This window comes from Lygodium microphyllum, chromosome 5, assembly GCF_053477565.2.
Source record: "Lygodium microphyllum isolate KBCC chromosome 5, Lygodium_microphyllum_v1.1.10, whole genome shotgun sequence".
In the NCBI taxonomy this organism is placed as follows: domain Eukaryota; kingdom Viridiplantae; phylum Streptophyta; class Polypodiopsida; order Schizaeales; family Lygodiaceae; genus Lygodium; species Lygodium microphyllum.
This window is the reverse complement of record NC_141139.1, coordinates 46,382,409-46,405,026: the sequence shown is the minus strand read 5'-3', so window position 1 is coordinate 46,405,026 and position 22,618 is coordinate 46,382,409. Positions and strand designations below refer to the sequence as shown.

Genomic DNA, 22,618 nt, shown 5'->3' with positions numbered 1-22,618 from the left:
CATGACCCTACTTTTCAAATAATTTGTTTGATACACATATTTTTAGCCTAAAAATTAAAAAAAATTGCCTTTTGGAAAAACATTGAGTACTATTCTCTCTTAAGGCATTTCATCATGGCTAAGGCCATCAAACTCCAGGCTTCATGGGAGCCTTGAGGTCATTAAAAGGGCGGCCGAAACTGTTAATAAACTACTACCCAAAAATACACGAAGGGGTAAACAATGCAAAATGCAAGAAGGGATGTGCTATTATGGGATTCCAAGATTTGGGACTTTTGTCAATGGGATTGAGTGTGGGTTGAGTGTCAAGGGTGCATGTGTTCCATCGCTAGCAGGGGCTGTGGCATATTAAAAATCTATTTGGGGGAAAAAAAAGAGTTGGGACTTTTAAGACTATTAAGGCCAACTGCCTCCGGCCACAGGCTCTCCTTCATCCGAAAAAAAGGAAAATATATAAAAAAAGAGATAACAGATATTGTCTTCTTAATCTCAGCAACAAAAAGAAGGAAGAGCAATCGTCATTGTTGCCCACGAGCTGGGAAGTTGGTCCATCGATTGATTGATTGACTGAACTCGTCCGGATTGCTTGCCTCAAAACAATTTCCCTGTTCCCCTGAGCTCTTTCCCCCTTCACAGTCTAGTGCCACCATTGGATTGCCCTGTGGTGAAATGCTAGCTCCTTACGTCTGCTTTCTCAGGTGGTCTCATTGTTCTTCAGAAAGGAAGAATGGATTGTAGCAGTTGAGAAGAGAGAAAGGAACTCTAGCAGGGCAACAACACAGCAGGCTTATTAGTGCCTGCTGGTTGTATCAATAAGAAAGGAACTCCAGCAGCAAGAAACAGAGCAGGTTTATTGGCTTCTGGCTGTACCCATAAGACATGGCAGGACTGGCAGGGCCACCTTTCATGGGAACTTCCGGCATCACCGCCCGGACAGTCGCCAAACATCACCCCTTGAGCTGCCACCATGAGGCTTTGCTCCTCCCATTACAGAATTCATCCCTCTGCTTGTCATGTTCAGTTGTCTCAAGCCGCGTCAGCAGATGGAACTGCGCACGTGCCTCTGTTGACGTGGGTCATGCAGCTAGCATTGAATTGCCCTCCACCACATTGGAGGCTGAGACTGATTTGCCTTCAACTTCGGAAATATCGTGGGGTCAGATTGCTCTGCAAGGTCCAAGATCTGAAATGGAAGATGCATTTGTGATTCGCTCAGACGGGCTCAATGGTTTCAACTATGCTGCAGTGTTTGACGGCCATGCTGGGTTTTCATCTGTCAAATTTCTCAGGTTTTCTCCTTTCTGCTTCTGTAGGGAAAGGAGGGGCATTATTTTCTGGGAAACCTGAAAGATCTTATCACTATGGGCGAATCTAATTTAACTGCACCATGTGCGGAGAAAGCTCAACCGCACTGCTTGTATAGTGGCTCAGTATGTGCTGCTCCTCCTCCTCCATGACAGGCAGCCGATGATTTGGCTGGTCATTTTGCTTACTGTTTTACTAATCGCACTTTTTGGCTCTTTTCTTGTAGCCCCTCGCTCTGCAGCTACCATTATAGACTTACCATTTGAAAAAGATTAACGTAGTTCAGGCTCCAAAAATGTTGCAACCAACTGCATTTTATTCGTTGGCACATTTCTTGTTTCAAGCTTCACATTAATATATAAAAAAGGACAGGAAGAGGAGAGGAAGTCCATGCCACAATCTGAATATTAATATCTGCATTCCAGGGAAGAGTTACACACAGAATGCAGAAAATCATTAAACAATGGTTCTGTCTTGGTTTCAAGTGATTTTTCCACCATTGAAGATGCTATTACCTCTGCTTTCCTGCAAGCTGATAATCGCCTTTTATCTTGGTAAGGTTTGTCTCATTCAATTGTTTTTGCAGACAACAACGTGGCTCAAAAGGAATACCGTTATTAAGTTCTCATCAACTTTGCAGTTGTCAAGTCTCAGTGAATTTATTTCATTCTTTCAATTTGCATATCCCTACATTTGGTGGGAGAAGCAGGCTGGAAGAGACTGGAGATGAGATTGAGTCAGGATCTACTGCCACTGTACTGTTTCTTGGAGGAGACAATCTGATTGTAGCTCATGTAGGAGATTCACGTGCGGTGGGTTACTTCTAGTCAGACATTGGTTTGATTGTGAGATGCTAAATTCTGTATTTTCTGGCTGCCAAATTATCATAGTTTACCGCTACTTACACAACCTCAGCATTTGTATGATTTTGTGTGCCTTATGATACAATTGACTGCTACAGAGATCATGGTTTCCTGGGTTCCATGGTAATAGATAGTCACAATTGTTTAGGTTTGTAGGCTGCTGCAATCCATACATCAAGTGAGAGGTCGAAGTTGGAATGAAGAGATATAATGTGATTCTGAAGAACCTGAAAGCAAGCGTGGAGTGGTTTTTAATCATGGATCCCATGTCACTTATTTTATGATGCTTTCTATCACATTGTCAGTGGCCGATATGACAGGGTGTCTATAACTTTTAACAGCATGAATTTATGTTCTTGGTGCTGGTTTGAATGAGGGTGGCAGTCTTCAAGGTACATAGTTTTAGCACCACCCTTGGCTCAATGTAGAGACGACATCTGGCTTACTCTTGGTCTATGAAGACTTCACCTACCAAACTGTGAAACTTACATGAGAAGACTAATGAAAAGATGCACTTCCTATTCTGCAAAGCATTTTGTTAAAGGATTGGCTTTTATGTTAGGTCTGGTTGGGTTGTATTATTGGGTTTGCTCTGAATGTGGTTGGGATCTAGGTACTAGGTCAAGGCTAATGAAGGTAGTTAAACTAATTCATAATGGATTGACTACTAGTGAAATGCCACATAGCATGGACGAGTTAAGAGTTTTCAGGGCACCAGCTCACTTCCAGATTCATGGAGGATGGTTGTTCATGTGTGGGCAGTAATTATTGACTGCAGACTTCTATGGTTAGACAGTTTGTTTTGTATATATTTCCACTGCCCCCATCAGGCCGAGAATAAGTAATTGTTTGGTTACAAGAAGCATTTGGAGCACAAAAAGCACATGTAGTTCAATTTATGCAGAGTTATATCAGGTTGGGATTCCAACCCTTGCACAAGATCCCACAGGTTCTATGAGTCAAGGACATGTTTCATTAGGTTTGGACCAAGTAGTAAAGTTCAACCCATTAAAATGCCTTGTTGTTAAAGGCATGTTTGGCTGATGAGGAGGAAGAACCATGAGGTGTCAGATAAGGGGAATAAGATTGATAAGGAGGTGGTGGAGGGGGATAAGTAGGAGGTGGGTAGGCAGAAATAGGCTGAAAATGTCCAATAGGTGTCGATTGATGCAGAGGCATTGGAATATGAATGTTTCCATAAAGTGCCGGTGGAGGTAGAGGCATTGGGACATGTGAGCCTTGTCCAATGGTCGGCTGGGGCACAACAAAATGACTAGAAGGTCCACTAGGCCAAAGCATCGAGTATATGATATCATTGTTTCAAATTCCAAGCCATTCTGTCTTTCCATCATGTGTCATAGTTTCCCTAAATAGAACAGTAGTGTTTCTTCCTAGTGGCTTGCTACGCAGTTCAGTTTTGTCTACAATCATTGGAATTGCAGCACCTGTTTGCCATTAGCTTGCAGTTTTCAGCTTGATGTGAATCTGTGAGCATATATCTTAGTCTAGCCCTTGTGTTTGTTTATTTGTATGAGTCGATTTAAGGTTTGACAGCCGGTATAGTGGCCTAGGTTGTTGTGCATTTTTCTTGACATCCTACACTGATTTGCATTTTGAATAGGCCTTAGCTCATGTTTAGAGGACCTGGGAGGTTCTATCCTTCTCCTAAAAAGGATACACAATGGCAGGTGTGCAAGGAGATTGTGTGTTATATTTATACATACGCTTTAACTAAAACCTATAGATCCTAGCACATTCCAGGACAGCCAAGGCAGGATGAGTCAGTCATTTGAATGATTAACAGTGGTAGCACAGTTATGGGACAAGGCCATTTCTATCAGACTTAGGGGCAGCTCAGTAGTCAGATTGTGGGGCTCAGTCAAGCCAAGTTGGTTTAACATAGATGATATTCCTGATGTTGTACTAGTCTCAGATATTGGTGCCGTTGGAGGTCATTTAAGAATTTGACACACTTGTATTAGTCTCAGATATTGGTGCCATTGGAGGTGATTTTAACATAGATGATATTCCTGAGGTTGACCTGATTATGGCTATCCTCCCTTGCTTTGGTGGATATTATGTTGATTGGCTTGAGAAAGGAGAGTTAGTGGGAATCAATCCCTTGTTACCTCCTTTTTTATGTATTCTCGTTCGTACTGGAGTTGTTCAACTCTCCTCCACCTTTTTGTAGTGTTAAGGCTCCTTTTCCTGTCTCTTTGAGGATGCGGTTTTTGAACAGCATGTGGTGGATTATTGGCATTCTCTGATTTTCAGCCTGGGCTTGTAGCATCTGTCTTGGCAGAGGCTCTTTAGACAGTTAGCAAGATGTTGAGCAAATCAGCCCACACAAATGTGATAGAACTTCGGACTATGTACAGGCTGCTTGACTTCCACTTGGTGTTCAGGAGATATTTCCCCACATGGGTCGCTGTGCCACATGGTGTGGCAGTTTCTGATCTGATTTGGTGTAGGTGTAGGTGTAAGTGTAAGGAATTTCATTATCATTCTACTGCTTCCTTTTTGTCTCAGGGCTCAACAAATGCATTGCTACTTTTACTTGCATCTCTTTGGATTATCTCTGCAGCGGATGTACCATTACAGATGAGGCATCACAGGTCTGAAACATAGCTACCAGTGCTTTCAGCCACTTACAGACAGCACCCCCATCTTCATCAAGTGAGGCAGTTTGGTCAGTGGTTACTCCAGTGGTTTCTCCAAGTTGGGCTGCTTCTTTACTGGTGCCTTTACAGACCTGGAGCTTTTTTATGCCCTTTGTGCGTTGCCACTCCATGATTGTCAAGGTGAAAGTGGTAACTCATTTCATCTATTCTACAACGAGCATTCCTGGAATTATGGAAACAGGAGATATCTTGCAGGATTGATTACCCTATTCCCAAAGGAGGAGGCATAAAAAGCGGAGGCTTTCACTTCACTAGATAGAAAAACTAAGATTCTAGTGCAAGCTATCAGCGTGAAGCTCCTGCCATTCTTATCAGAGGTTCTTCACCCTACATAGGCAGGCTCTCATAATATGGATAGCTATGAAATTTTTTGGCTGCTTTTCTTTGATTTTGAAAGGTGGATAACCTTTGTGAGAGAAGTTTGAGACTTGAGAGTGTGGGCACAGCATTTATCTCAGCATTTGTCAGTGTTTTTCCCTGATCAAGCATTCCTTGTAGCATGGTATTCTGTGCTGTATCAGGGCCCCGGGCACACTCCTTGCAGAAGTGTTCTGGTTCATTGTAAGCTACAGCCTATCTCAGAGGTGATCAACACACCACACCAATAATTGAAGCATCAAGTCACCAGCTTGCAACAATCATGGAGTGATTGCCGCAATGAAACTTCAAATTAGACATAAAGCTGAAAAGACCAATCACCCATAAAGCCTTCTTATGAGTCCCGATATTCCATACATTCCAATATTTTACCAAATGAAATAAATGGAAGGAGAAATGCCTCTAGAAAACCTCCCAAACAGCCAGAAGATTTACCAAATCTTTGAGCTGGAAATCAGGTATACAATTGTCAAGAAAGAGCATCCAAAGAAATTTTCTAGTTTTTGGGCAATACCAAAGTAGATGAGGAACTATCTCATTTGCATCTAAGCATTGATGGCAACAAGAGGAAGCAATACTATGCTTTGCCAACTTTTGTCCCCCCCCACAGAGAGAGAGAGAGAGAGAGAGAATGGGAATGGGATTTACGAAAAAGAAAGAGAGAATGGGATGATGGTCACCACTTGCCTTGTCAAGTAGGGTTTCTGCGCCCCCTGCCACGCTGCTTGTCTGCCAGCATCCTGTTCGTTCACCTTAGTTCTGCTGCCTGTTTGCCAATTGTCGCAGGCTGTCCGTTCATATGCTTGCCGTTCACCAGTTGTAGCCTGCTCATGGCAGCCGGACGCCCTGCAATGTGCTTGCTGTGGGAGACTGTCTGTGCCCTGCCGCCTGACGCAACCTTGTACCTGCCCTGTCGACTAGAGTCTCTTAGGGTGTTTGTGCCATCTGCACAAGGCGTCACCCTGCAAATTGCTTGTCACACGTCCGTCAGCCTCCCACCCTCCCTGCTGCTGATTTCGTTTTGCCTGTCCTGAGTGGTGGGGCAGCTGCTCTGCACCATACTAGGTCTGGGCCACCTGCCATGGGCCTCTGCCTTCTGCTGTACCCTTCTCGGTCAGGGCTGATGCCTAGTCATGGACTGTGTTGACTTGCCTCCGGTGGCTAGAGACCCACCGGCCATGGATGTTGAAGCTGATGCTGCAGAAGTAGATATGGTCCCTTGCACTGATGAGATGGCTTCCTCGTGCCGTGATGGTTATTCTTCTATCAAATGGAACAAGCACGAAGAATTTTTGTTCTCCCTGAGGCCCTTGATCTGGGTGATTCTTCGCCACACTCGTTTGCATAGGTGGCCTCTCCCTTTCTTGATTTGCTGGAGCCCAATTGGGAGCAGTTGTTAGAGTTTGCTAACTCTCTTTTGGAGAAATATGTTGAGCATAATCATAGAGATATTCCTGCCTGCGTGGAGGAAGAGATTTTGGACACACGGGTGAATACTCAGGAGGTTCTTCACTCCTTTTCAGCTTTTCATGAGCGAAGTGTTATTTTCTTCTTTACAGGCCAGATTCCTGTCCTCACCAGGATCCATCAGTGGTTGATATTGCTTCTTCATACAAATGGTGTGGAGGAGATCTTCTCCGGCCCACGTGATTTCTATGAGGTTGTCCTCCACTCTCCTTCAGCATGGAACTTTCTTCTCCATCAACGGCCCCTCTGTTTTGATAAACAACTGGTGCATATTGTTTCTTGGCACTCAATGGTAGATTTTCAGTCTCTGCTCAAGCAAGCATATCCGGTGTGGGTGGAAGTGAAGTGTGCCCAGCTGTTTATTGGGCCCTCCTCAAGGATGCTTTGGCTGCTATGGGCCATGTGTTGGTGCCCCCTAGTTTGCAGGCACCCAATAGAAATAGGTTGTGCATGCTTTGGAATATAGCTTGAAAGAGGCCGAGTTGGTTGCACTTTAATTGCAATGGTATGTGGCCTCTTTTGTTTTGCCACAAGTGGGGTACTTTTGCTGGCCACCATTTTTCATGTGGTCAACTAGGTTACCTCCTTGCAGAATGTCCAGATAGAAGACTATCGTGGTGGACCAGCCTATGGAGAAAGAACAAACAGCACCCCCCCTGTCATGCTGAGTGACAGATTATTGACCCCAGTCAGTCTTAACCTAAACCATTGGCTCCACCCTCAAATCTAGAGATGCAGGAATGGACGGAGGCCCGTCGCACTAAAGGCAAAGCCAAGGAGGCTTGCATGTTTGCAGTGCTTGCTGGCCCTTCTTCATCATTGGATCCTCTTCGCACCTATTTGTGTCGTGTAGAGGTGCCATCTGCTTCAGTCCCTACCACTCTCAAGGAACCCCAGCCCCCGAAAGAGCTGCACCGACACCAGCCCGCACATGATCCACCGGCCCTCTTAGCTTTTGATGTTGATGGTCGGGTGATCACTCTGTGGGATCAGAAGAACCTAGGTTCCATCTCCCACACTGTAGATCGACCCTCTACCATATGGACTGATCCTCAAAGACCCAATCCTTTTGCAGTGTTGGGAAACTTTTTTGAACATGGTGTATTGGAGACATTGGCAGCAAAGGCCCAGGTCCATGTGCCAAATTCTTGTCAACCCTCTTGACCCTGTGTGTCTATTGAGTCCTGGGGTGCCTTTTGCACACTTGTCCCTTTATCTTTGTTGTGTCCTTTGTAACTGGTTTATATATTATGGCCTAGAGCCACATTGAACTTTGTAATCCTGCCATCTACTTTTTTCATAATTAATATAAACACCCCATTACAAAAAAAAAGAGAGACACACAGACAGCTCACATTTATCTGTTAAGAAAGGCAATCACTTCTGCAGAATTCAAGTGCATTGTAACTTATGGCTTGTGTATATGCAGTAAAGATCATGACAAGAACTCTCTCATTTGAGTCTGTGTTCAGTAAATTGAAGTTTGCAATGTATATGCCCAGTAATTTTGAAGTTTGCAAAGGCTGACTGGCTACAGCTTTAGTGTACAGTGGTGTGCCTCAATTGTATACTTCTTTTGCAAGGGAGGGAAGGGGACACTTTTATTCTGGATAGATTTAGAATTCTACATATATATATATATATATTTTTGCAGGTTATAAGTCGTGCTGGAAAAGCAGAGGTTATGTGTGGAGATCATCGTCCGTATGGAAAGAGCAAGTCTGCTCTCAATGAGATTAAAAGAATAAGGCAAGCTGGAGGTTGGGTAGGTATCATGGCCATGTTTCAACAATTGCTCTTTAAGTTTGCATTTTTACAGCTAATAAAACTATCTTATTTCTTTTTCATAGATAAACAATGGGCGTGTTTGTGGAATCCTATCAGTTTCACGTGCTTTTGGAGATATTAAACTGAAAACACGACGCCAAGAGTAATTCAATTCTAGTCTACTTCTGTAGCCTGATGCATGCAATGATGAAAATAAATCTGAGAATTTCAAGGTTATCACAATGAATAAAGAGCTTCTTTAGATATTTTAAGTATTTGATATTTGGCTACCCTTGAATTGTGTATTGCAGACTTAGACAATTGAATACTCATTTCAAGCTACTTTGCTAGTTCAGGGAATGTTTTGTAGTCTATGATGAATCATAGATGCTGAGAATTTGAGGTTACTACGAAGAGTTAATTTTGTGAATGGATTTGTGAAGCTTGACAACAATGTGCTGTATTTGAAGCTGTGCACACTTTTCAGGGATGCTGCTTTGGCCATGTTGGAGCAGCAGTGCCACCAAGCACATTTCCAAGAACCCTGCACACAGAGATAGCTATTTGATACACTAGTCACACTGGCCATGATGTATTTGCACCAGTTTGGACCCCTGGCTTGGCTACTTACTATGGACACAAATTGAGAGACCACAAGTTATCATGCTCTCACAGATGATTCGCAGCAAGCCATCAGCACCACATCAGATCGTCAGAGCAGAGTTTGCTACATCCCCCATGATGATCGAGGCTCTCTTCCAAATCATCAGCTTTATCCACAGAGTGGGCCATGCATCCAGATTGACTACCCAGGAGAGCATTTCAGGCTTCTCGATAGCTAGCTCAGATAGGATGTGAGACTTCATGGTATGCACAGCTTGAGTAATGGCTTACAAGTTCTAGGGTTGACATGGACTACCTCCCCCCCTTCCAGTACAACCTTGACTCCCCCTCCGTACACCTCTTACTCAGAGAAGAACCTAGTCATGCGAGAGGATCTTTACGAGCTACGCATACAACACACATGGACCTCACCTCGACAGCCCCTCCCTATGAAGATGCCCTACTATAGAGAGCATTTTTTGAGGACTATAGGAAATGACTTCATTGTGAGATGTGGATATTTGGATGTACACATGCCACATGAGATGTGGCTTGCCATTCGCTAGCTCAGGGTCTGATGTGATCAGCTTGAGATTGAGATAGGGAGAGTATCTCATATCCCTTGTGCAAAGGGGATTCGTAGATTGTGTCGAGTGGAGATATAGAGTGAGGAGCACTATGTATGCAGATGTAGAGCCTACAATACAGCTCATGGCACATACCACACACTTTTCTGGGATGATTTTTCTCTCAAATATGCTATGAAGTCACTAGATCACCACTGATTAGGCCAGGTCTCGATTGAAATCAAGCAGCTCTGCACATCACTATTACAGGATGGCACAACATAGGAGAGGGAGGCAATCATAGCTTCCTGACTTCTTCGAGACAGTGACCAGATACACAATACCGACACAAAGGGGGGTGATAGTCCAAAGAGTTAAAGAGATCAGAGTAGCACACTGATCATGAAGACTGGGGTTCCAGACACAAAGGCTACACCATAGAGAGATGAGGGAGATCCATCGACGCCATGACCAGCACCTTGAAGAAATGGGAGATCAAACTAGATACTACCCGTACACCATCTCCTCAGAGATGCATGACATACTCTAACCCCCGATCCCCACTGGATGGAGTTAGTAGATTCATAGATTCCCCCATTATCTTGCTACTGTACTCACATTATCTTGTATTGTATACCCTTGCAGTTTCTTTTGGCATTGTATATCATCATCACAGATCACATCTTGCCATCATAGACATCTCAGTATGTCACGCTTTGATACTCAGTGATTATCATCATCGTACACGGTTTTGTCTCATAGGCCAATTTTGGCCTCAGTAGACGTTAATTTATCTTTCTTTCTTTCTTTCTCTCAGTCCCTCTTTGTTCACTTCCATCTTATTTGATCTCCAAAAATCCCTGCCCTCAACTGGTAGCCAAGGAAGATGACTTCAAACGAAACAACCATAATTATTGGTGAATTTATGCTTCACTGAAAGTCTAGCATCAGCACGCATTAGTCTCTTGAGAGCTCCCGATGAAGGACCAGTTCCAAACGACGACATCTTTAGATCCTGCAAAGGTAGACTGAAAGCTGAGATCAATTCCAAGGACAGCTCCACAAGTTTCCAGTTAGGAATGGAGGAATGACTGAGAGACCAATTGAAGCCAAGATACACCTATGACCAACATCTTAAGGTCATCTGAAAAACTCAAGGCATACCCTTTCCATCTTTAGCCTGGCCTTGTCCATTGTGAGAGACTCGCAAGTTGTGATTGTAAATCTTGGAGAAAGAAGCTCATGTTTGGCTATATGTTTGGTTAGATAAGCCACAAGAAGACAAATAGGGGGTCGGGAAGCACATGAGATGCAGCAAAATGGACAGCTGACCAAAATCTGTGGTGCCAAAGTCTGTATTAATTCCTCTTGGATAAGGTAAGAGATCTTGGAAGCATGAACCACAATAATCAGCAAAGACATCTCCAGATTAAAACATAACAGTGTGAAAGTAGTGGATAAAAGGCCACGGCAGCATCTTAGAGCAGGAAAGCACAGAAGTTGCAGCTACCAGATGTGTCTTGATGATGAAAACACAGCAGGGATAGCAAGGAGCAGGTCACATAGCCATGAAAGCCCTGAATTTGCTAAAATGAACTTCCAAAAAGAGACACTAAGACATCTACAGCAGCTAGTTAGCCAGTACCAGGAACAATGCAACACAGGAATGCAATCAAGGACACAAAGGAAGAGGGATTTAGGGCGTGGGGTACAATGTATCCAAGGAGTGTCCTAGATATCATGGCTACAATGTTTGGATGTGAGCCGTGAGACAATCATGATGCTCAAGGGGAAATTTGCAGCCCACATTGTTCATTCATGTATGTGCATTCACATGCGACATGTTTGATACCTGTTTGTACAATGTTTGAGACATGTACATTGTCTGAATATTTCTTGCCTGTGAGATGAGGGTCGTTGGTGACAATCAAAACTCCGAATCATTGATGGTGCATAAACGTGGATGTGTGGCTAAATTTTTCCGACTAGCAGTATCCACCCATGCATTAGTTTTTAAATTATGACATTTTGTAGGCTAGAGTCTGGCTGTTTTGACCAAAAGCATGTCGAATATAGAAGTTTAAGGTTATGCTCTAGAAAGAAGTGATTCAATCCTAGGGCTCCAGTTATGCAGTCATCTTTCAAATCTAAGATTGTTGAAGTGCTGCTGTCTAGGAGTTGTGAAAAGCTGAAAGAGTAATTTTAAAGCTAGAAAAGGCTTCAAAAGCTGATGCAACTTCAAAGGCTGAAATGCCAACTCAAAAGCTAGAAAGCTAAGCACAAGACTCTGAAGCTTGTGTTTAACTGCATTAGCAACACCCATCCCAAAGCCCTAGACATTTTGCTGAGAACTGCATCTGCAGCCCTCCTCAGCCTAATGTCAAGCTACTCAAAGCTCCAGGCAACATCTTCACACTATCACTGTATAAGGTCATACACTTGTGGCACTGGCGACTTCATTTTTTGTCAGGTAAGGCTGATCACTGTATCGTTTGTATGAGTGAAGGCTGGTTCTGCATCGTTTAAACCAGTCAAAGCTGATCGTTACATTCGCTGTCCTGGATTGTTTTTGTCAGGGTGAGGTTGCAGTTGCTCCTGTGCCTAATTTTTTGCTCTAGTTCGGTCTGATAGATGGCTTCTCTCCTCTAGAACTTTAGAGGCTGTTCTGGTCCCTTCTCAGCCTTCTTAACAGATTTCATCTAGAACTTGTCCAAAGGCTGTTTTGGCCTCTTTTGAGCCATTCTGGCTGACTGATTTCTTCCAAAATATGTCTAGAGGCTGAATTCTTTTTTGTTAGCCTTTTGGAGATTTATTTGACCACTTCGTTGAGGGATCTAGGATTTTGAGGTGTCTCCTATGGAGGATTTTATTTCATTGAGACGGAGCTGATTTAGAGTCAACTCTTCATCAGTTTCTATTTGTTTTTCTTTGTTTATCCATCTTCAGAATTTTGGCAAAGGAGATTGGCTGCCTGGCATTATACTTGATAGACCTGAGGAGCAGATGGTTGCCTCTAGGTGATGAGGGACATGGGGCCTTCCCATCTTAGTGCCTTGTTCCTATGAGTCTATAGTTGAGATCTATCCTTATACTTATGTGTTGTTGGCAAGTCTGATAAAGGCTTTCCTGATCATGTTTCCAACTCCATGCAAAGAATTCTCAGCTACTGGAAGGCAATGATCAGTTTGTATTTGAAAACCCTGAAGAGACTCCTTTGCTCCAATAAGAGAATTTCTAGACGTCTACTTTCCCTTCCTAAAAATCTCGTTGAAAATAGAGGTAAACTGTAAAACAGGCTTGGTGGCTCCTATATTCTTAATGTCTAGAACTTGAGATTTTTGGATTGTTTCTGCAATTCTGGCAGTTTTCCAGTGTGTAGTAAGCTGATATGTTCATTCTCTTAGTTTGTAGTTTGAAGTGCTTTAAGTACTAGATGTGGCAGATGTTTTGTGCTCTTTTTCTGGTATTCTGAGATAAACTCATTTTTCTTTCAGTATGCTGGATGAAGGAGTCAAAGATGGCCTTTTGTCGAGCAAGTTTGTATCAAGGTAGCTGAATCCCAAATTTGTGGTCCACCCCCCTCGTTTTCTTTCCTCTGTGTGTGTCTGTGTTAAGTAATGAACTATTATTTAATTGCGAAACATGTGTGTATTGTGGCTGACTTTGTAGAAGCTAGTTATTAAAATGTTGCCTGACAGATTAACCCTATGCTTAATAGTGGGCTTTGTAATATGGATTTATTCCAAGTGGCCACAACTTGGAGGATGTTAACCATGTGTATGTGAGCATTTGACCATTACATGTGTGTGTGGGTGCATGTACACATGCGTGCTATGTGTAAAGGCTCTGTTCTATTTGCAGTGCAACGAAGTCAGATTTTTAGATGGATGGTTGTTGGTTCAAAATGGGAGAAACGGGAAAAAGGCTAACTGTTGCATAGTATTCATCTGTGTTCTCTGGACAGAAAAAATTCACTGAAGCTCATTTTGTATATGATGCTCTTATGAAAATTTTGTGGAAAGTAGAGAAAAATGAGCAGACCCTCTACCCTCATTTTAACTAGCTGCCTACAATTGTGATACCTTTGGAAATATTTCTTGAAAGAGTCATCATCATTTTCTTTCTAGGCCAAATTCCCTCTGCGGAGGATATTGTGCAATTTGTACAATTTGTTGGGTGGCTTATTTGTTGAAGGGGTACACTTTGTAGCTCGCTATTTTTATACCTTTGCTTACAAATAGTGAGCATAAGCATTGATGCTTGAGAAATCTCCACTGATGTATGGTACTCAGCTAGTGCATACACTCCCTTGGTCTCCAATGAAGGATTATTGGTCTCAGTTGCTTATTAGACATTGATATCTAATAAGGGTAAAAGTGGTTGACTTTCCTGCATGTTTGCAGGAACATCTGCCAAGTATTCTTGTGAGTTTGGGTAAGGTGGTGTGTCCACCAAGACCTTTGGGAAACAAAAACAGTTTTTGCATACTGTGGGGTACCGATAAAGATAAACTTCTTGAAATATCTATTGAGGTTGAGAATGTTAAAGGCATGAGTGCCTGCTACTTCAAGTTGAAATGGGGTGTTTTCTGTGGTGCATGATTTATGTATACAAATTTGGACATGTCTTTTAAATGTCCCTTGGTACTGCATCAACCTCCTCCAAATGCAATTCCCACGAATGATAGTGGTGTGGATGCAAAATGTATAGTTAAATGCAAGCAATGACCAATTTGGAATCAAACAAGGGCAAAGGTATAGGCAAAGTATTGCTTGCACCTATAGTTGTGAATGTGATTTTTAATCCACAGTCAAAGGGTAAGGAAAAAAGTTAAAATGGTTTCAAATGGCTGGCAACCCCCTAGGAAACCCTCTCTTCTTTTACAAATGTGGTGTAGTCTCCCAATTGGATGCAAATGTGTCATGTTCAAGGTAAAATGCCTCCGCATCCTCATCAATGGTGGTGACTAGATTACACTCTCACGTAGTTGTACATACAAACTTGCATACATAGTAACATGTGTCTATTCTTTCACTCATTCACTCATACACTCATCCATCCATCCATTCATTTAGTTAGATTGATATCAAGATGTATTACTGCTGTGGTGGATACAGAAATAGCATTTAATGCCAAACATCATCAAACAACCACCTCTTTGTATGGGGCTCATGGAAGTGAGCCTAATGGCACTGTCTGTCCAACATGGCTAATGCTGCATATCCTTTATGCGAGCTGATATTTGGCTGCTTGTGACATGGTGAATCTCCTGGTGGATCTTGTAAATGTAGCCCCCAAGTAGATATATGAATCCACTACCTCCACTTATCTTGCTCCTAGAGTGAAGATGGACCTCCTCCACATTGGGGCTAATTAACTGTCAATCCCTTGTGTGCAAAAATCATGTAGAGCATGGAGATGTCACTATAGACCCTATTGTGACTCATGCAGCCAAGGTGATATCATCAATCTGCCTACTATGTCCACCCTATCACCATCACCTCATGTGATGTGGTCCTCTACCTCGCTCCATAGATCTTGGCCAATGTGTGGCCCACTATAATGGTCTTACAGTTGCCTAGACCTAGAGCGTCTCCAAATTTGTGGATAGGCACAATGGTGCGCATGGTCCACTCATTTCGGAAGCCCTTTGCCAATGCTGTGCCAAGCTTAAATATGAGGAGTGGGGCCAAAATATCCATTGGATAAATAAAGTGCTCACCCTAGATACTTGTATTGTCCATTGATCTTCCATGCTGTAGATGCTCTATGGCCTTCCTCACCATATCCTTTGTGAAGAAGGTGGATGTGGTAGGGCGGGGCTCATTTGGAGAGAGAGAGAGAGAGATCCGCTTATGGATTGGGCCTATGCAAAGTTTCATTTAGGATGCCCGAATTTAAAATCTCAATTGGGCTGCTCAAACTTTGACCAAGTTTTAAATGTTAAAATGGCCTTGCCCAAACTTTGGTCCAAACTTTTGTTCTAAGGTCAAATACCACTCTTTTGGCCTTTAATGGAAAGTCTCACATTTTATCTTAGGACTTTCATAATTTCCAAGGTCTTGCACATGTCTAGCATTGCCAATGAAAATGTCCATCATGCCTAGGGATCTAAGTTCACAATGCTTGTGATATATGGTGGGAGCATGATGCTACTCCAAACCACCCCCACTGCCAAGGAATGCCTCCTTTGCTCTGGAATGGCAAAATCAGACCTTTCTCAGCAAGTTGTGGCTTCTCCAAGTATGCATGCTTTGTATGAGAGAGTTGAAGATGAAAATGGCAATTTTCACATCTGACTCTGATTTAATCATATAAAAGTAAATTCAATGTTTAAGTAATGAAATTTAACTTCCCTGTTAAATTTCTGCCATGCATCATCCCCACATTAACATGCTACATCATCACTACCATGTTATCATGTCAGAACATGGTTGGGTTTATAGTCAAATGCAATGTCTTAGAATGCCCTTTGTAGCCATGCAAATTTTATTGCCAATTTGCATCTATAAAAGACTTTCCCCAGTTTTGCTTATGTTGTCCTCACTATCCACTTCTAACATTTGGCAGTTAAACATTCTTAGGTCTTGCCCATGACTTGCACTATACTAATGTATTGTCCATCATGCCAAAGGCTCACAACAAGGTAATTGTGAAATGTTTTGCCCCTGAAATGTTTAAGTGAAATGCCACATGAAATGGCAGGATAACACATTTAAAGTACATATGTTCAGAAAATTGGTAATCCGATTTGCTCCTCTTTTGGAGTGGAACGGATAGGCGAAACAGTGCACATTGAAAGGTTTCAGTAGTGAAACATGTTTCACATTTCTACCCTGCTGAAATGCCTTTCATGTTGTTACCATGGCTTATAGTAAGTTCATACATATGACAATTCCCCATATATTCTAGTTGGGGCTAAGCCTTATTTTTGTGTTTTTGACCATTCTTATTCCCGTTTTTTCCTTTAATATGCCCAGAGCCTCCCACCAAAATGTTTATACTCCAACTAGTAAAGTGCCAAGAATTGCTTGGAATGGGCTCTATCAGGAAGCATGAAAACTCTTGCATTGTTCTGTTGTCTCACACATTACAACCTTCTATCAAGTTGTCCATGCCCTTCCAGTTACAATTGCAGGAGGACTGACTCATCATCTTTCGGCATGACTCATATTGCTAAGCGAGCAATAAAATTTTGGGCCTTAGGAACTGGGAAAAGTAACTTTGTCTATAGAAAAACAACTCCATAGCTGAGTTACTTTGCTGTTCCCATAATTGTTTTACCCATCATCTTTTGGCATGGCTCACATTGCTAAGTGGACAAAAAAATTTTGGGCCTTAGGAACTGGGAAAATGATACAAGATAGCATTGTCTATAGAAAACCACTCCATAGCTGAGTAACTTGGCTGTTCCCATAGTTGTTATTGTTGCTTTTTTAATGATCTTGTTATGCTTGCAGTTTCACAAATAGAATGCTCTTAGGCTGTAGATTTGTGATTTTGACAGTGGGAAACATGGTAGCTGTATGTCATTGAAGAAGAAAAATTTAGCAGCAAAGCACACAGAAATGTCCATGCACTATATGGGATGGCAGCAACAACCATTCAGATTCATCAGTTGACTGGTTGATTGCTCCACTAATAATGGAGGTTTCACTTTTTCCCCCAATCCGGGGGCGCTTTTCTTTTGCTTTACATATCTAAATTGCTAGCTTTTGTAAGTGGATTAGCATTCATTTATTTGGCCCTTTGTGCATCATATGGTGTATTCATGGTAAATCGAGATGATACAGAGCAGACATGTGTACTGGCATGTCTGACTGGCTCAAAAACTACATTCTTTACTGGAGCCTTGAGTATGGTGTAGACTAACTATCAGATGGTTTGTTTGACCATGTTTAACACTAATGGACTGTTTGGCTTCAGATTTAGTGCTGTGGATAGGACTTCTGTACTTCTTGTTTTACTGTCATCTTAGCCCTTTTTCAAAGCTATGAACTTGGAATTGATTTCATTTGTCGATTAACAGAGCTGACTTTGTTAGTGATCCTCAATTGTTCTTTTGTTAAACAGAATTGAGATGAACGGAGACTGGGTGACAGCTGCACCAGAAGTTGCTGAAACAAATATAGCAGATGCTGAATTTATTATCTTGGCATCAGATGGCCTTTGGGATTATGTTCAAAGGTGGTTATCCCTTCTCAATCTACTTCTCCTAAGAATTTGAGTTTGTATGTTCACAAATCTTGCCACTGAAAATGCAGATCTACATATCATATTAGGAGACTACAATATGGGGAGGGAGGGAGGGAAAGATGAACTGAAACCAGCACTGAGATGTAGATTGATCTCTCTACGAATTCCAATACTTTGGGCTGGCATTGATGACAAGCAGCATCAAGATCCAATTTGCCCCTTGATTCTAACATACTTCGTGCACAAATAGAATCGAGAACATTTGCATGTAGATCAACTTTAATGTGGGTGTAGAATCTCTGTCATATCTGCTGTAATCGCTTCAATTCCAGCAGCTTCTTTGATCTTTGGGCTTCCGTCAATGTGCGCACACATTGAGGTGGCTGAGAAACCTTAATTTTTGCTGTAAATTAGGGTTTTGACAAGATAAACATTGCTATCCACCTTCAAACAGCCTGAGCAAAACTGAGAATGGTTGAGAATGTCTAAGATTCAATGGCACACTTCTTGAGACAGCTGATAAACCCTAATATACACTAGTGATTAGCTCTGAATTTAGCTGAACAGTGCTGAATATCTTCGGATTTGCTGAGATAAGCGAGAAAGATAGGAGAGGAGAGAGAAATCTTTGATCTAATGCCAAGAAAGTGTTGTAACACCAATCCCCTCCTATTTTAGAGAGAGAAAATCAAGTCACTTGCTGGTTTTTAAGGGTTTGCTGCTGTTTGAAACCCTAATCTCTGCACTAGCAATTGTCAATGACCTCATTTTTAAGGTTTCTTGCTGTTTACAGCCCCAGAATCTGCTCCAGTTCAGGTTGCATTGCTGATCTGAAGCTTCAGAAGCTGTCTTCCTACCCAATCCAGTTTTCCAACCTCAAATCTACCCCAACAGCCTAGAATAGAAGAAAAACAGCCCAACATGGAAGATATACTTGCAAGCAGTCCAAAACTGATCCAAACTTGACATTTGGCAAATTTTCATTTTCACTTGGGCCTCGACATTCAAAAACGAGTTGCGTAGCTCTTTGGCCTTGCCCTCATTAAAATAACATTAAATGGTGCTCAACTTCAATCACCTTTTTGAACTTGAAAATGTTGAAACTTTCCACAGACCTTAGTCTAGGACATTAAATCATTTAAATATCTAATCCCCATGACACCAAAAGTCATTTCCAAGGGGAAAGTCAATATCCTTGACTAAGATTTGACTTAAGCACCCCATTGACACTCGTCCATCACAAGTTCTACCAATGTCCACCATTGCAAAGCTAGGATTATCTATCGGTGTGATACACAGTTAACTTAATCTCACATTGGCACCTCACATGTGCACGACTTATGTGTCCAAACTGAAGTATCCAAAGAGCATTGAGTTGAAAATCCATATCCTTGTGACATGAACATTCCCATTGAGGAATGTTTAAGCTACAAAACACAGCTAAAGAGGGGTCAATTCTTGATCTCAAGCTGACTATGGGTTTTCTGAATGAAAACACTGTTACATTCTGCCAAAAAGGCAGCTGATCAGGGCTGCTAGGGTGGAAACACAACTGCTCTAGATTGAAGTCCAGCTGTTCTGCTGTGAAACATAACTGCTTTCTGTTATATGGGACTCAGACTGCTACTTAGAAGATTCAGAGTGCACAGATTCTGAAGGCTGCAAACTGATCTCGGGCAGATATGGCAGCTGCTTTGGGCTGCACAGAAGCTTCTGATAGCTGCTGCAGCAGAAACTGTTACAGGCCAAAGGTGTCGGGGCTGCAAATTGTTTGCCTAGCTGGACAATGAAGCAAACAGGTGTAGTTCTGTTGTGTTCAATCGGTTCTGATACCAAGGTGTAATCTTTACATGTGTTAAGATGCTATGGGTGCTCTTTTTCTCTCAGTTACACTCAAAATTTAAAGAGTACACTATTATATCACCTATTAAGTTTTAACAAGGCACCATCTTTCCAATGGCTAATTTCAGTCATAAACCATGCACAATCTAAAAGTAAGGTTTACTCTAAATATCAGTGTCAATCATCTCATGAAGTAGTTGCTGCAAATAGTGAGTATTAGCTAGGTGTCATCATTTCCAGGGAAAGGAAAATTAGGGATCATCCACCCACATCTGGCAAGGAGGCATCTGTACTTTTAAGTGCTCAGTGTGAGTCATGTATCTAACTGAACTCTGTATTGTTGTATATCCTGCTTTCTTTGTGTTGGCCATGGGATGGATTCTAATGCTAAGAAAATGTCATACTTATGAAAGCTTTACATAACTTTTTGTGTGAGACTCTTCTTGGTTGCTGTCTTGAAAGTTATCAGTGATCTCAGTATGCCAACCCATTTTACACCATGCTTGATGATCATGCATGAAGTCTTTGAATATGAATGCTAAGTTAGATTTTCATGTGCTGGAGGAAGCTGATTATGTAGTATTGATGTACAATGCCTTTCTAGTCTGTCTAGCTAGTTATGTATGAAAGAATAATGCATGTTTACATTTCAGCTCAGAAGCTGTACGCATTGTAAGGAACCAGCTTCAACGACATGGGGATCCACAGGTATGTGACAGGTGCATGCTGCCTTGCTCTTCTGATAAATCATTAGGTAAAATTGCTCAAGTAATTGCTGGTGGTTTTGCAGCGTGCATGTGAGGTGCTTGCAAACACAGCACTGGTAATTGCTCTCGACTTTACCAAATTTGTTGCAAGAATTGATGACTTTGGAGTATCTCATCTGGTAGTCTAACCTTTTTGGTTGAAATTGCAGGGAAAAAATGGCCAAGACAATATTACTATCATTGTTGCTGACTTAGGGTAAGTGTTTCAATGCAGTATTTCACAAGATTAGCCTCATGCCATTCCTGTTGCTGTTATTCCACCCTTAACTCAGATTATTTGACTCTCGCCCCATACATTAGGAGTAAACAGAGTCCAAGTGAGGCATTTAGAAGGATAAATGAGCTGACTTTTCCTCTTACGAAAATCTCTTTGGAAATGTCAGTGACAGCCACATACATTACTCGAGGAGCATAATCTGATGTAGCATTTAACATGACAAGCCACATCCCTTTTCCTGTTCCTGTTATTCCACTCAAATTCAAGATGATTTACTCTCAATTAGTGGCTCAAATAAAATTTCTAAGCTGAAATCACGTCTGTAAGGAATAAACAGGGTTTAAGTTAGGCTTTCTTGAAAGCTTCCCTTAGCTGACTGTGTCTTCTCTTGTGTAAAACTCTCACTGCAGAAGGGTACAGCGACAGCCAAATGCATCACTTGAGGACGATAACCTAGGGAGTGAAGTTGGGCAGCTTGTTCTGACCCTTGGCATTGTGGGTCTTGGCATATGGCTATCTCAATTCGCAAGTCAAGTTCCTCTGTGGTAAGAGTCCATCAAACACCTGTGGCAAGGAGTCGTATTGATTCCACCAGCATAGTATAGTGTGCACTTCCTACACACCCTATATCAGTGTGAAACAACTCGAGCATCTCAACATCATATGCAGCCTTTCAAAATCACGGTGTAACATGTAATAATCAGGCTTTCAAGTGTATAGAGAAATCCGGGGTTTAGGTGAGCCCGTCAAGAAACAGAATGACTTTGCAAGTTCCATTGTAAATTTATTATGTTTTTCTGCACTTAATGTTTGAAGGAAGATGTAGCTCTTTTCGGTCATGGGCGCTTGACAACCACCACCCCCCCCCCCCCCCCCCAGCTAAATGGAGTGGCAATCTTTGTAAAAATCATGATTTAGAGGAGCTCCTTCAAATTATTTGTACATGGGCATTGGTGCTGTGGGAAGGTGTGTGACAAGAGGACACAGTGCACAATGCCCTCGGGCAAAACAGCATGTCAGCAGTGAAATCTCTTTGCAACTTTGCAACAAATGTGGTCAAGTTCAGTATGTACAAATACTCATGGCCCATCCTAATGGTGGGTTCCATCTGACATTACCACGGTCCTTCAACATCAAGGACATATGCCGGTTCAATGAAAACAGACTAGTCTATTGCTGTTGGCATAGCTTGGTTCACAGTTACCTGTTTTGACATGTCTAAAAACTTGAACTCTAAATACTATGATCTTTCAATGTGCCATTGAGCAAGCTTAAGGCAATCCAAGTTAAAGATGGTTGTTTGGTTTTTAATCTTTTAACTAATCGCTATTTGATCATGCAAATGTCAATATTTAATTGAAATAGTTGAAGTAGATCACATGGGCTGTATGATGATGGATTTTGGCTAAATCAATTCTAAGATTAGAAGGTGGAGCTTTAATATTTTACTTTCATGGAAGAGTTTTTCTTTTCTTATTTTCTCTCTTTCAACTGCATGGACCCTGAATGAATGTGGAAGCATACTTTAGATGTTATTTATGGTACATTTAAGCATTATCTCTTTGGGAAGGTTTTTGACACCAATAATAAATTTGCACACACAATATGGTATTTTCATGAGTAGTTACTCAATCGTGTTCATATCTAGCAATGAAAGTTGCATGAGATTATGCAAGTCATTAAGATATATGTTTGTGAGAAATTTGCATGTCTCATGCTGAACTATAGGAAGTCATAGGAGTGATGCTCAATTAAATCCTGAATTGCATGGCAAGTTACTTATTCAAGTGTATGGGTACATTGGTGTATGTAAATAAACACTAGTATTCATTAATTCACACGTAATATTGTATGCGAATGAGCAAGACATGAGAAATGCTGATATTGGCTAAGTTATGTCAATCTCTTGTGTTAGCCCAAGCTTTGTTCCGCTCTTTTGTGCACAATCAATCAATATAGTTGCAAT

General features: G+C 41.8%; 1 protein-coding gene across 4 annotated transcripts; it reads left to right on the top strand.

Annotated features, from left to right (window-relative positions):
- Positions 1-488: 488 nt before the first annotated feature.
- TAP38 (thylakoid-associated phosphatase 38) lies at positions 489-21,987 on the top strand. 4 transcript variants are annotated; one of them, XM_087677787.1, is made up of 12 exons: positions 489-1,289; positions 1,731-1,859; positions 2,012-2,117; positions 8,349-8,459; positions 8,545-8,624; positions 13,125-13,178; positions 17,704-17,817; positions 20,322-20,376; positions 20,459-20,491; positions 20,585-20,631; positions 21,066-21,197; positions 21,469-21,987. In XM_087677787.1, exons 1-12 carry the CDS (start codon positions 880-882, stop codon positions 21,476-21,478), a joined length of 1,281 nt encoding a protein of 426 aa, XP_087533913.1. In that variant the 5' UTR covers positions 489-879; the 3' UTR covers positions 21,479-21,987. The 4 variants fall into 4 exon arrangements, with proteins under 4 accessions (XP_087533913.1, XP_087533911.1, XP_087533912.1 ...); XM_087677785.1 differs by having other exon boundaries at positions 490-1,289; positions 21,063-21,197; XM_087677786.1 differs by having other exon boundaries at positions 491-1,289; positions 2,015-2,117; positions 21,063-21,197.
- The last annotated feature ends 631 nt before the right edge of the window (positions 21,988-22,618 follow it).